Below are 15,202 nucleotides of genomic sequence, written 5' to 3' on the forward strand. Positions count from 1 at the left end.
TTAATGATTTCTCACAATAATTAGGAAACAGGTCAATACTAATATGCAATGTGTTATTTCTATAAATCTCTTCCTTTGTTTCGCTTTTCAAATGATCATTTACACAACATGCCTACACCATTACTGAGTTGTGATTTTGAGAGTGTATGAGCCTCTGTGATTAACAGGTGATCAGTGTGGGATACACCTCTCACTTCTTGGCTCCAATCTTCCCAATTAGGGCCATGAAATTGAGCCAAGATTTCTACGTGCATAAATATTCTACATGCAACATGTCGTTAAGGAAGTTGAGATGTTCCATTCTGCCATCATATTGTGACACAAATGTATTACGTCCTAAGTGGAATCAGCTACACACACAATGAAATATTTTTATTCAATTATTTTCCTAAATATTGTTTCTGCCCAGCATGAGTAAGCTGTTGCCATGGTAGTTCAGATGAAGTAGGAATGATAATTATTACCGCATGGCAGTGTGTGAATTATTAAACGCTTGGGGGTTGATAACGAGCTGAATAAGAAAGTGAAAATAAATCAGACAGAATGAGGACTCAATGCTTTTTACATGTTTTTTTTTTCTCTAGTTTTATTGGGTCTTATTCATACTCACGTCATACAACTTTAGCCTGTCCTTGAGAGTTTTTAAAGGAATCCTCACCATGAATATTGAAAGAGATTCCATTCATGAATAGTTCAACAGAACAAACAGAAAAAAGGGGAAACTGCAGCTGCTGCATGCTGTTAGCTTTACAAACAGACTGACGAGGCATAGATTGTCCTCATTATCTCTTCTGACAAGGCACCAGGCTCGTTTCTTCATTAAGTGAAAATAATGTGCTCATTAAAAATGTACTGTAGCAAAAGTTTTTAAAATATAAATCTAACCAGGATATCTGCATCAAACAAAAAAAAATCCACAAAATCAAAGTGATATCCTGTACTGTATATACAAATTATGTACAGTAATAATAATTTTAAGTGACATTGAAAAAAAGTCTTTATTTCACTACCAATGTGATTTGACACAAAAGTGCAAGTCTAGTAAATAAGACATCAGCAGCTATGATACAGGCAATAAATTAGACAAAATACATCTCCTTCACAACATCACATTCACCTCTTTTACCTAAGTGACCTGCTGAGAGGTTGACACGTACATTAATTCACCATTGATTTCCATTCAGTACAAACAAACCCCGTGAAAGGCACCGGCAGGTCTTAACATACACCTACAAGTGAGCAAGCCGGGGGACTCTAGCACTGAGACTCAGCGTAGTCTTGAGCAGGCGTGTTCTGTTTCATGTGGTATTCGTACTCACTCTCAGAGTCCTGGACACACACACAATGAGAAAACAAGACATGAAGATCAAATAACAGGAGAAAGTTGTCATCCAGCAGAGTATTGAAAATCTAGCCTGTGAAACCGATATGTTTCGCATGCACCCTTAAAGATGAAGTCAACCCAATTCTTTTTTTTTTTTTTACATTAACATGTTCTATGCAGCCCCACTAGTCTAAATAAATTACCTGTAGTTAGGCAGAATCCAGCAGTTTTTATCAGAAGACGACCATTTTGCCACCTGCTGTTGAGTGAAAATGTCATCACAGTTGCTCAGGTAACAACCAATCACAGCTCAGCTTTAGAAAACAGGAGCTGTGATGTTTAGTTTTTTTTCCTTTATTGACAATTTAAAACAAACAAAACTTCAAATCACAAAATCACAATGTCAACAACAATAACCAACAACAATCAATGAACAGACAAAAACAAAATCATGCAGTCAAAAACATTCAAAGGAGCTGTGATTGGTTATTGCCTGAGCAACTGTGATGTCATTTTCAATCGCCAGCAAGTGGAAAATGGCCGCCCCTTGAGATGGATAAAAACGTCTGGCTTTTGTTGCATAACTCATATTCCACAAATGTAATATTAATCAGGATGGCATGTTTAGACTTGGGGGGGGGGATACATATAACATATTATTGTCAAGAAATGTTTAAGGTTGACTACCCCTTTAAGTTTATTTAGCAGTAAGAATTTTGCACAGTGGTTTTTAACCTTGTTGGAGGTACTCAAGCCCACCAAATTCCCATGTGCATTCACCAAACACGATAGCTCGTTGTACTGGTCTAAAATTGCTCAACTTGGCATTGCAATTCATGCAGTTAGGAGCACTACAAAACAAACACTGCTGTTTTTCTTTAGATGGGACTCAAGTGCAACAGATACAATGAAAACAGCAGAGGCCCCAGAATTTAACCTTGTGGCACACCATACATTCTGTTATGCATGTGAATTCATATAGGACATATTCCGCTTTCTTTTTTTGCACAACATAGTTAGTATGAAAGATTACAATAATGAAAAAATAACACGACGCACCATCACAACAATCGACTACTGAGCACAGCAAATACTCTGCAACACAGATAGGCCAAACAATGTAGCAGTGTATGTCGCAGCCTATGATGGCCAAACAGAGCATGCCATATGAATCGGTTTGTCTTGACCTCCACCCTGAGACTGACTCAACAAAGCCCCGAGGTTCGATCGAACCCTGGTTAAGAACCACTGATTTATGCACAACGGAAGAGTATGTACTTCACTGTACCGTCATCGCTAGGTCACAGCATGTGGCACCCTTCATTATGCCCTCCTTTCGGTCGTTCTCATATTCCTCTCTGATGAACATAGAAGAGAAAACGAAAACAGTAAACAACCTCTGAAATGAATACATAAGAGTAGGACAAATAAGCAGTTAAATGAATAATTCATTTGCCAGGTTTATCATCAAGGAATTTTGGCCCAAGTACCATCCTGACCTCAAACTTAATTATTCTTTAACCTTTGTGAAAATAAGCAATTCAGAGGTGAACCTATACTAAGCAGAGGCCGGATAAACCCCAAGGGACTCACTTCAGTGATTGGTTGAACAAATCTACTCACCCATCTGCGACCTCTATGGCTGATCTGTAGCCCTTGGATTGGCCGCGCTCTCTCTCGGGGCACAGCATTTGACCAATCAGAACGAGGGCGATGATAGTGGAAGGGATGAGGACGAAAAAGAGGAGGACTGCAATATCCGAGAAGCGAATGCTGGGTACTGAGGAGGAGGAAGAAGAGAATTTGAGGCACTTCAATACATGCAGCATCAACAAGCTGTTTAGGAGTAAACACCCTCTTCGCACCTCCTCCACACAGTGATCTGCAACTATGCACAACTTGGATACAAATTATCATACTAAATTATAAACTTTTGTATTCCAGTGTGCAGGCTGACAGTATGAGTCAATGTACAAAAGACAAGAATTCATGAGTCAGCTGCACTAAATAAATACATGTTGGCAAAGGAAATTATAGGTTGCATTCAAGTACATTTCTGCAAATACAGTCACCTTCATGTTCTTGTGAATTAAATGACAATTGACACCTGCAATAGAGTGTGAAATATAAACTCTCTGTTTGGTTATGATTTGAAGCCGGTCCTGTACTGTATGTGAAGCAACTTACCCTTTGGCGTGACAGTGAGAACTGTCTGTGAGTTTGGGTTGCCGTGGACATCTGGGGGATTTCTGACTGAGCATGTGTACGTTCCATTATCCTTCAGTGTTGAATTAATCAGAGCGATGGAGGCTTCCCCCTTTGCTGGGCTTCCTCGCCACTGAATACGCCCGCTGAATTGGCCCTCCAGCGGTGGGAAGGCACGAGAGGAGAAGTGGAAGAACTGAGGAAAGCAGAAAAGGAGGCAAACATTATTTGATGCGAGGGGTGTGGGCAAGAGCAGTAAATTCAATTCCAATTCATTCGGAGCATTTTCTTTGGCACGCCCCCGTCGCACCTGACAATTTAGTAGCTGAAGTAGACTCAACTTTAGACCAGATGAAAGCAGGTCTAAGTTGTGGCACGGGTCATTTTGGTGCAATTGATAAAGGTGCAGCCAGACAGAATCAAAGGGAACTAGAGGATTCTATACTTAAGGCCTAAAGTGTTTATTCCGACCGATGTAGAAACTTGGCTTAGGTCAGTGATGTGGGAATAGAACTCCTGAAATCTAGAAGCCCCTGCACAGTAAGTTTACGATACCACATCTGCTTGCGAAGAAAAACACGTTTGTGCCATTGATTTGTATTCACCACAGTGTATTCTTTTTCAACAAGAGCACTCAGACCTCTACCAAGATAAATAAACATATGTCACCTAGGAAATCAATGGACAAATGGCGAATATTGAATAGCTAAAAGGAGATAAAGTTTCATGTAGATCCAGAATTTCTTGGTAGGATTTCCTCTGAGACAGAGATAAGTGTCTGAAAATGTTCAATGGGAAGTTGCGATCAAATGGTCAATCTGACTCAGATTTGTCGGAAACTTGGTTTTGGCATAACAGCATACACACTTTATTATTTATAAAGCTTTAAAGCAAATCTCAAATTGCAGTTAAAAAATTAAAAGGAAGCTTGCAGCATACCATTTACTGCAAGCTTACTTGGAATAATAGCTAAATCAATGCCGACCTTTCAAATACTGAAGGCGAGACATCACACAAACCAACCAACAATCATATGCGACTGAATCAGAAAGAAAGATTTAAAGAGATTCAAAATTAGTGGTGTCCAAACTACGGCCCGGGGGCCATTTGCGGCCCGCCATACATTTTTTTGGCGGCCCTCGGCAAATAATAAAAATAATTTTTCAAGGGTGGATTAAACATTTATAGCTACGCAAAGACAAAAATTTGCAGCTAATAATTCTGTTCCAGAAATAAAAAATTGTTTCATCCACTTGTTTCTTAGTGTCAACGTCCAATTTGTGAATACAATCACATTAATTAATGGTTAATTATTAATGAAACAAAAATGTGAAAACATCACATTAATGGTTGTTAAGTGTGGTCAGTTGACAACCGATTGTTCAGAATGTCAAGTTGGGATCAGCTGCTGCTCAGTGGAGAGGCATATCTATTATAGTGGCACACAGGGGTCACTATTTGCCTTGTGGCTGTTAGAAGTTTTCAATAAGTAACTGTATATTATATCAACAATTTATAATTGCTTCATTGATTTTTACCATGTTTAACTCATTCACTGCCATTGACGGAAAAAGGCGTCAAATGATGCATTTTTTTGCTGGTCTGGCAATGAATGTGTTAATAAATAACAAAAAATAATAATCAAAGTGGCCCTTGCAGCTTTCTATTTTTCTGTATGTGGACCTCAGAGGAAAAAGTGTGGACACCCCTGTTCTAAATGAATGTCATAATTTTCATGTAAAGAAAAGTGTCAGGCAGCGGGTGGTGAGACAGATGGTGCTGAGACAAGCTGAGCTAAGAGACCAACGTTCAGAAACATGGACACAAATCTGATCACCTATAGAAGTAAAATGTGTATGGGGACATAATCACCACAATAAAAACTTGCATAATTATAGCATTTAAAAGAAATTGTTTTTTTTTTATTTCATGTTTAAACATGTTCATGTTTTGTACCAAAAAAAACAAACTGATTGTCCTAATCATAATTGCAATTATTACCAAATTAATCATGAATAATATTTTCTTCGTATTCAAGCAACCCTAGCTGATAAGACAGAATTTTATTGATTTTTTCAACTTTGCCTTACATTTCACTAAAAGAATGCTAAAACGTCAGAAGGATGTCTAGTGGATATTAGCTACTGGAAACCAATGGCGGAATAGTGAACGTCATCAGCTGCCAGGATGCCACACAAGTACTCAAACAATTGCAAAGGCAATGTTCAAAAAATTAGATACACCAAAGGACATATGTTAAAAAGATTGTATTAAGCCTACAAATAGACGCCATGTATCTGAAGGACTAATTTCATAAACTGATGTAATAAAGGAGAATGTAGAAACAAGAAAGCTTTGAGTTATCACTCCAATTTACAAGATGGCTGTAGAGACGATGCACTCCGAAACGTCTACATAATGAGCATGCTGCATTCCGAGCTATGTAGGTCGCCACTGATTGCGTATTGTTATCATTGGTATAGTCACAGGGTTACAGTGGAGCCTGTAACTCTGACGTCCAATTCTAAATTCAACTAATTGTGGGAATGAAGCATTCCCACATATGTTATTGTGATTTTTATTCTCCACACTTTTTTGCTGCGTAACAACTCCCACATAATACTTCCAATTTACACAGTTCAAATTTCAATTAGCTTAAAATATTCACACCTCCCGGGGTATATATATCGTCTGATTCCAGATTACTTACAATATTTTCACAATTTAACTTGTAATATCAACCTTTCCCCATTCATTTTCAATGGGACAGACATTGAACTTTTTCCAAGTATCACTTTCCATGCCCACTTCCATACATATAACTTATCATCATTACCAAGTGTCTTATACTGCTCGGTGGCACAGTTGGTAAAGTGATTTCAGGCACAGTTGGAAGTATGATTTCAATGTGTATGGGAGACTTTAGTAATCCTCTAGCAATATTTCTTTGTAATATGGACAGTAAACGTCTTTGGAGAAGTCTGCAGCATTTGAAGTTGACACAGATGCTCGTTTGTTTATGACATTAAGTGGCATGTAGCTTGTTCACATCAAGCGTTAGACTGCTCCAGCCAATAATGTAGTTAACACAGGGGTCGACATTAACGGTGGCCCAATGGCCTGGGGTCACCACGTGGCTATGTTGGGCCACTTGAAGTTCACCAATGGTGGTTCAAACAGGCCAGCATTGAAAACTAAGTTCTAAGGCCAACGTATTGTAATGTCGCTCCAGGATATTACCATTAGATGTTAATTGGTGATCGCACCTTTATTTGAGACACACAAACAGCTACTGTAGCTGCACAAAAGAAAATAATAGCGAGCTGAAGACAGCAATGCTAGAAAAAAAACAACTAACATTGACTCTCCCTAAGTCCCCCGATACGTTCACAAACAATCGGAAACAAGAACGTCAAATAGAACATGCACTAACAGGAAAACAACACAACAAAACCTGGTTCGTTACAGTATTAATACGCCTTGATGTGTTCTGGGAACCACAGATATGCAAAATAGGTCAACGTAACACATTCGTAACCGTACAGCGCTGTGCAATTCATGTATATATATTATATATCAGATATTGTATTCATAAACATCTGGGAATGTTCCTCCATATACTTGCCATGAAAAGAGCTTATAGAGCCACATATTTTGAATGTGACTTTTTATGGCTACTAGATATTTTTCTTTCATTTTATTGACGTTTTTAGTTTTTGAAATTAATTTTATTGTGTATTCCACATGGTGTCCATATAGTTTGGACACAGAATTGAAAATACTAATGGCCTTCCACGTTTCATAAATAAATGTGATGAAATCAACACTTTTAATATCTAATAAACAATATTTTTGAGTTATCTTTTTTTATTACTATAGGCTTTTTTCACTTATTATAGTTGTCTTATTGGTGAATAATTAGTAAAAATAAATAAATAAATAAATAAATAAATAAATAAATAAATATTAAATTGATCAATATGATAAGTGTGGTATCGAACCAAGCCAGTGATATACTGTTGGTTCTGGCGGGGCCACCATAATTTGGTTTAACATAGGCTTAACGTAGAGTCCTGTAACGTGCAGTGGGAAGGAGTGGGTTTGCCTGGCTCCTCCTAAAAAAGAATGCATGCACTGTCCAACCTCTTAACAAAACACAACCTACTTTTTTATTGCGTAGGTACTGGCACGCCTCAGAGCTTCAGAGATTGCTCATTGTCTCACGTTTTAAGCATCAGAGTTCCTAAAGTAAACATGCTACTGTATGTTGTCTCTGGCCTTTTTATGTCATCCTACTACATTAGCACAAAGTTGAAGCTGCATCAACTGCCCCCAACCCCCCCCCCCCCCTCCATTGGTAAAGTCTGCCACTGTCATAGAAAGTGGACCCGCACAAACAGTTTCCATGCAAACAAAACATCAGTTTCGATTCATTCCAGAAGTCAGGGGCATAATTCACGCAAAGGCTCACAGGGCATACGGGAATAATGTGAATAGGATTTACTGGTGAACAAAAGAACAAGGGGAGTAGGCGTTTTTTTTTGTTTTTTGTTTTTTTTTGGGGGGGGGGGGGTCTGGTTCACTTCACCTTGACTTCAGAAAGTGTTGTATTCCCCATCCCCATGCAGCTTAAGAAAGTGCTCCTTTAGTTTTGCTAGATACTGTAGTTAGTTGTGCTGGATTAGAATTGCTCAATTTGGCATCACAAATTATGCAGTTAGGACACTGACTCCCATCACTCAATTCTATATTTATAGCGCACTAAAAAAAAAAAAGAAGTTAGTTTTAAGATGGAACCCCATGACAGCAGACACAATGAAAACAGCAGAGGCCCCAGAATTGAACCCTGTGGAATGCCATGCATTCCGTTATACATGTTGCACACATATTAGTCAGACCACTTTTTTTGTTTTCTTTTTGTTTTGCTCAACATAGTATGAAGAAATTACAATGATCAACAAATCACACAAAGTATCATCACAACAGCCACAAGTCGACTACTGAGCACACCAATTTCCCTGCAGCACAGTATGCAATGTTGCATGATCACCTGCAGCCAGTGATAGGGAGTATCATCATGAATTATTTGAGTCGGACGTGTGTCTTGACCTCCACCGAACATCTGACACTGACTCACCGAACCCCTGGGGTTCGATCGAACTCGGATTAAGAACCACTGATTTGAAGGATTAACTCAAGTTTCTAGCTTTTTCTTTTTAGTGTTTTTTTGTGATACCAACACACACACAAAAAAAAAATACTGAAGTGTGAGAACTTGCTACTACACAATAGGTAAACATTTCAAAGAGCTGTGCTGTCTGCGTATTACAATATGCTTCAGTCAATAGTAACACTCATATGTAGTTAGAGAACGACACAATCACTGATGCGCCTCAGTCACTTTATTCCCACGAGCAGTAACCGGTTGCTCACTCATTCAAGAGCTGCTATAGGTCACAAGTCAAGCCCAGTCACACACAAAGAGCAACGTCTACTTTGCTTCTCTACAGCTATTCACAAAGAGAGCTGCAAAGCATGACGGAAACTTTGTGCTAATAACAATCCAGATGCCTTCACCATCATTACATGTAAAAGAAGCAAAATAGAAATAATCAGAGATAAACATAGTAGTTAGTATGCACGTTTTATGTCACTCATTTTAAGTTAAGGGTGTGTACACAATTAATTAATTTTTGGTTGTGTTCACAGTGGTAACATTTAAAATGTATTTATTTATTTGTGAGCACAAGCAAGCCTACCACCAAAGTAGATTTTTAACATTAAAAATTCAGTGTTTAGTGCAGCAGTATACATATCAAAATAATCATTATGGTGTTAATATTCTACAGTAAGAAGTACACAACATGCCTCCTATTCCCTAACTCTGTAACTTCTAAATATGCCAACACCATTAAATGTGCTACACTACTTCATAAGATTACATAAAAACATGGTTATCTTTACCACAGATGATTATTTAATGGTTGCAGCATGGATCTAAGCTGTGCACAAACATGTGCCCTGTCAATTTTTTTAATCTCTTCTTTTTAACAGACCAATCTGGACTGGGTATAATGTCAGCAATGTCAACAGTTTATATGACACCTGTAAAAGTTCAGAGGAAGAAATCAAATGCAAACAGCGGTCTTAACAAGTAATGACACTTATAAAGTCTTATCCTTTTACAACCGTTTTATAGACTGTTGGCATGGTGCCACGCTGGTCTGTTATTTATCCTTTTTGTAGCTGATCATTTAACATATCAATCTCTCTATCTGTGCCATGAACTGCTATCTTACTGTGCGGAGGGGCAGGTTAAACCTAGTGTTGGTATTTTCACAGAGGCATGCAGCCCAGTTAGAATGAACTATTTGTGGCATTGTTGGACTGAATACAACCAAATGCAGTCACAGCTTATCGAAGCAGCGCTTCCCATTCCCTTTAAAATTGGCATGCGAGAGGCAGAAAGTCCTTCTGTAGGTTGAAACACTTAAAAGTATGTTTATGAGGAGCTGCAAGCAGACCTCTATGGACGGATGATGTAAAACTGGCCAGGGCGACCACAGATCACTGCTGTAAAGCGGGCACTTGGAGACGACCTTCGACCTCGATAATGTGTGTCCGTGTGAATCCCCCCCAGGGTGACATCCACCACACGTCCACAGAGCACAGAATCTGTCTGCCTTCACCTCGATCAAATTCAGCAAAATCGCATTACACTACCTGCACCAATAATTAGACATGGTTCCAGCAGACATAAAGCTGAGTCTACTTTCAGCCACCAAATTGTCAGGTGCACCTGGAGCTTGTCGAAAGAAATGCTCTCGGTACCCCGGAAAGCCCAGCATGATGCAGAGCTGTCGGCAAACTAGACTTGCAACGGCATGAAAAATCAACATTCACCAGTTTTTACAATGCAAATATAGATCCATCGTATGAATACATTTTACTGTGTATTTAAATAAAAAGTACAGAAAGAAAACTGTGCCAAAAGACTACAGATGACTAATGTATGACAAAGATCAATTTAAAATAATTCCCAATCGTCACAGTTACCGGTACTTTAAAGTACAATTCAAAAGGTTACTGCTCGATTTCACAATGAGCTTTCACTGTTTTGTAATTGAACAACATCCCTCCTTCTGCCATCTATCACATTAATTCTCATTGGGGACCAAGTTAACTATGCAGGCCACTGAAGCAGTGTGGCAATTGTGATTGCTTTGGCTGAATAATTGTATTTATGATGGAGCTTTTCATATGCGTATTCATAGTCGGGCCCATTGTGATATACGACCAGCGACACTCAGACATATAAACCTGCCAAAACAGCTAATGAAATTGGATGGAGAGTAAATAGTGGCTGGAAAATAGAAATTGGAAACATTCCGACCTGGTTCCATCCCCAGACAATATCAGACTGTTACACATTCTGTGATAAATTGTAATAAAATAGTTGGATTGGGTGTAGCACCTTTTTGCAATAGCTTTAGAGCTTTGCTCGGTCATGACATGTTGAGACACACATGCATGCGCATTGCGCATGCTAACATATCAATACCTCGGCTGTTCCTTGTCATCTTCCTGCGCACTTTGAGATCAGACAACTTTCTCTTTTAATGACTAAACCAACAGTGCTCCACTTTAGAAGGAGCCACAAAACATTAGCCTTCACTTCACTCTGAGTGCTCCTATAGGAAATGATGGCATATAGGGTTGCAACTACCACAGTATGTATTCTAGTGGTCCAAATGCAATTACTCAGAACCACATTTGATGGCTCTCTTCAAGCCCAAATGGAACTCCTTAAATTATGTGGTGGTTTTTAGTGGACTGGTCAATGAAGCTCAAGCCTGATTGAGCACGGTTAGAGGATTGAGTGCTGTTATGGCTTGGAATGGAAACATGGATGGCAATTTGGAAGACCACAATACCACCATGGAGGAAAGGAATTTAGGTAGCTGTTCACATAAGATTGCCAGGGAAGCCTCTGAAATACACGGAGGCTGGGCTGAAATGGTATTGAGTATGACTGATACAGATGATGCGCATGCACTGATCGAAATTGATGATATTTAAAAATTAGGAAACACTGTCACTGTATAAATAAAAAAATAAAAATAAAAATTAAAAAAAACACGTTGGCTTTTGCCTGGCTTTTGGCTTTTGATAGAGAAACTTGTTTGGGAGCTAACGTGTTTACTTTCAGTCATGTGTCACCCTTAGCACAGCCAAGTACACACACAGGTGAAGTCATTGTTTGATTTCCCGTTATCACCAAGTAGCACCAGTTTCAGAGCGACTGCCTTTGGCCAAAGGTAAAAACAATCAGAGACAATTTAGTGAATAGTACTATGAATAGAACACATAAAACACGTGAGTGGAAAAAGAATGCGGATATAGATGTAAAGCAGAATGCCGAGAGCTCAGAAAGCTCAAATCCTGTGTGACAAGTTTTAGTAAGCTGTGACCTTCCATCTGGAAACACCTGCACGTATTACAAAATAATTAGTTTTGAGGTGAGAAGTGCTCTATAAATGTCAGATACACAAACACTTAGGTAGAGTTGGAATAAATACTATTCCAATTTTACATGCTCAGCAAAAATCATTCTATTCTTTTATTATTTTTTTTCATTGATGTATTTTTTTATGTATACTTTTTTTAATTCAGGGCCTTGCACTTCCATTGATCGTCAATTCCCGTCTTTGAGGAAGTTCACCTTGCGGGAAGTGCACAATGACACAAAGCCCCGGAAAAATACATGAACCGAGCACCAACTGAGCACATTTACATCCGTCGACTGAGGTGAGTACACACGGTCCCTCTCATTCCGTGTATTTTTGCGAGCCTTAGCGTCATAAAGCACTCCTCGAATATGCCGAAAGGTGGGCATCGTCATCGATGGGCATTCGCGATTAATGAAAGTGCCCAGCGCTGATTTTATTCCTTTCAATTCATTGTCTGCTTTTTCAAGAAAGACGTTCTCTGAAACTGCTTCTAATGTAGTTGTACATGTGCTGCCATACCCTGCTGCAGATTGGGTTTGCCTAGTTTGCCTCATCCAGGAACTTCAATCACCCCGACAGTGAGCTAGTGCAGTTCAAGCAGACTTTATGACTGGACATCCCAATCTCCAAGTCATTTTATTCTCAACAGCCAACAATTAAACACATGAAACGGGCACCTACAGGACTACGTGACAGAAGAACCACTGCTTAAGTCCACACAATGTAATTTTCTATTTTTTGTTTTAATTAAACATACATTAAGATATTTAGACAATTAGATATACTTCATCAAGTCCCACCTACCACTATTTTAATATTCTTGTATGATTTTAGTATGGTGCAGCACACAAGATGTTCACTCACTGCCTGTGGTGGCCCCCCAGTCTGGGGTCTGTAGGACCAATCGATTGTCATCTTGCTAGTGGGTCGACTGGTGGAAGTGAAAGTGCAGGACAGTGTGACGGTGTCTCCTTTGGATGCATGGATCTCTGCCGGAGAACTCACTATGATGGAGGAGACTAGTGGAGGAGCTGCAAAGAAGAAGAGCACAAAAAGAACATGTTGGGTGGGGCAAAACAAAAGGGAGAGTTTGTCCACGTGTGTTTGATTGTTTTGCATAGTTATAATAGCAACACCCAGATAATATGTAAAAGTTTATTTGAGTCTGATTCGATGCCAAGTAAGTATGAGTAAGTAAAATGGTGAAATCAAAATGGGACAAATATTGTGAAATATTCCATAACTATTAGGAAATGATTCGTTAAAATGTGTAAATAGACCCCTGAATGATGTCGCAATTGTGACGAGACTTAATTTACATGAGGCAGTGGGGCATTTAGGTTCACTATCGTAGCCTGTTGACACCCACCTGATGTGCCTTCAAATACAGTACAAGCATGAACACGTTTTATGGGAAAATAAAGATCGATCATACAGCACAAACAAACAACACAGTTGTTTTGTTAAGTAACAAAAGTGGGGATATAGCCATAGAAAGAATGTCGTGCATTATAAAAGTAATGTAGGCTACAAACTACACCCGTGAAACTATCTTAGACATTTTACCACCGTTGTTTCAAATGAAATCGATACTCCAGGATGAAACGCTTGTGAATGAACATGAAAGCCGAACTATGGCCTGTTTACTCACCGAGAAAAAACAGCAAATGGAACAGCAGCACGTATCCGAGTAAACTAGTCCGGTGGCACTGTCGATGCATTTTAGGAAGAAACATCCACTTGTAGGGGGGGACACAAAATGTACTTTACAAAAAAAAAAAGAAAAAGAACTGCGTCAAAGCGTCGGAAAAAGTCCTTCCATTGTCTCGTTCGGCGTGACTCAAGCCTCCGTTGCGCAGCGAAGTGAAGTACCTGACAAACAGGTGAATCAGGAAGTGCTGCTTGATGGATCAACATGGACAATAAAATAGTTGCATGACATGGCGAATACCTAGTAGTAGATATTAATCTTTACTCATCCGTATGTGCGTGTGTAATAATTACCTTACTGCTGATCGTGATGGGGGGATACCCCCATTTTCAACATTAATGATGTAACATAATTGCTGCCATGATGTCAATCAAGAGAAGGGGTGCCAATATGCATTATTAAAATAAATGTGTTTAAAAAAATAAAAAATAAAAAGCGAGGGAGAGAGATTTATTCTTTGGCTTTAAAATAGTCTTGAAATTTTTGTTTTCAACTGCAAATATCCATTTTACCAATTGCTACACTAGAGGCCACTGTTGCAAAGGCCCTGCTGGGATTGTATGGACAGCGATTAGTGTTGGTCAGCTCGTCAAATAATTAAATGATCCCGACAGTCACTGTTCTCATTCATATTTCTTAACAAAAATTAAATAAAACAGTCTCCACATATTCCATTATCGTTTAAAAGTGGACAGCACAGTGGAGAGAAATTAGCAAATCCACCTAAGTTGAGTTTTGAATTTGGGATGTTGCTTTACTTTGTTCCTTTGTACACTGAAAAACAATCATTCATATCTAAGGACAATATAAAGTCTTCAATGAACTGAGCATCAATGTTTTTAGATTGTGTGAGGAAGTCGAAGTGGCCTGACAAAACCCAGGAAAGAGCAGAAAACAAACAAGCTCTATACATACCTGAGGTAGAACCTCTAATCTCTCAGGCAGACGTTGGTTCTGGAACACATTTTGTTTTATTTTGTTTTAATTAATGTCAACAATCAGAAGAAGAAAAACATTCCAAATATATTAACTACTTATAGTGACTGTCCCTCACACTGGAGGTTGAGGAAAGTGATGACGATTCGAAGGAGAGTTGACTGACAGGAAACAAGAATTTAAAAATAAATAAACAAATAAAATATTTCTGTATTTTCAATTAATCTGAATAGAAACCTGCCTCTCTTAACCCAAAATAAAAGTGAACCCCAGTTTATGTAATTTCTAGTCCAGCTATTTACATTTATTTCCAAACCATGGAGTGTGTGACATAAAAGTTGTAATGGCGCTTTGGAAATTAATTACACATTCACATTACCATTTTTACAATGTAACTTTAAAAAAAAAAAAGAAAAAAAAAAAGACTACATCGAGTAAGTGTCAAAGTGATTGTGAGAAAATGTAATTTAAAACAACAAAGCATGTGGTTGCTTTTGCACAGTACCACCAAACTAG

At 38.7% G+C, this 15,202-nt stretch overlaps 1 protein-coding gene across 1 annotated transcript; it reads right to left on the reverse strand.

The window, feature by feature from the left end:
- Nucleotides 1–555: 555 nt before the first annotated feature.
- On the reverse strand, nucleotides 556–13,954 carry mpzl3 (myelin protein zero-like 3). Its single transcript, XM_077542155.1, has 6 exons — nucleotides 13,691–13,954; nucleotides 12,904–13,070; nucleotides 3,512–3,725; nucleotides 2,948–3,104; nucleotides 2,613–2,682; nucleotides 556–1,329 (listed from the first exon to the last, which is right to left on the reverse strand). The coding sequence occupies exons 1-6, from the start codon at nucleotides 13,773–13,775 to the stop codon at nucleotides 1,255–1,257; spliced, it is 768 nt and encodes a 255-aa protein (XP_077398281.1). The 5' UTR covers nucleotides 13,776–13,954; the 3' UTR covers nucleotides 556–1,254.
- Between the last annotated feature and the right edge of the window lie 1,248 nt (nucleotides 13,955–15,202).

Source organism: Festucalex cinctus, chromosome 13 (genome assembly GCF_051991245.1).
Source record: "Festucalex cinctus isolate MCC-2025b chromosome 13, RoL_Fcin_1.0, whole genome shotgun sequence".
NCBI classification, from domain to species: domain Eukaryota; kingdom Metazoa; phylum Chordata; class Actinopteri; order Syngnathiformes; family Syngnathidae; genus Festucalex; species Festucalex cinctus.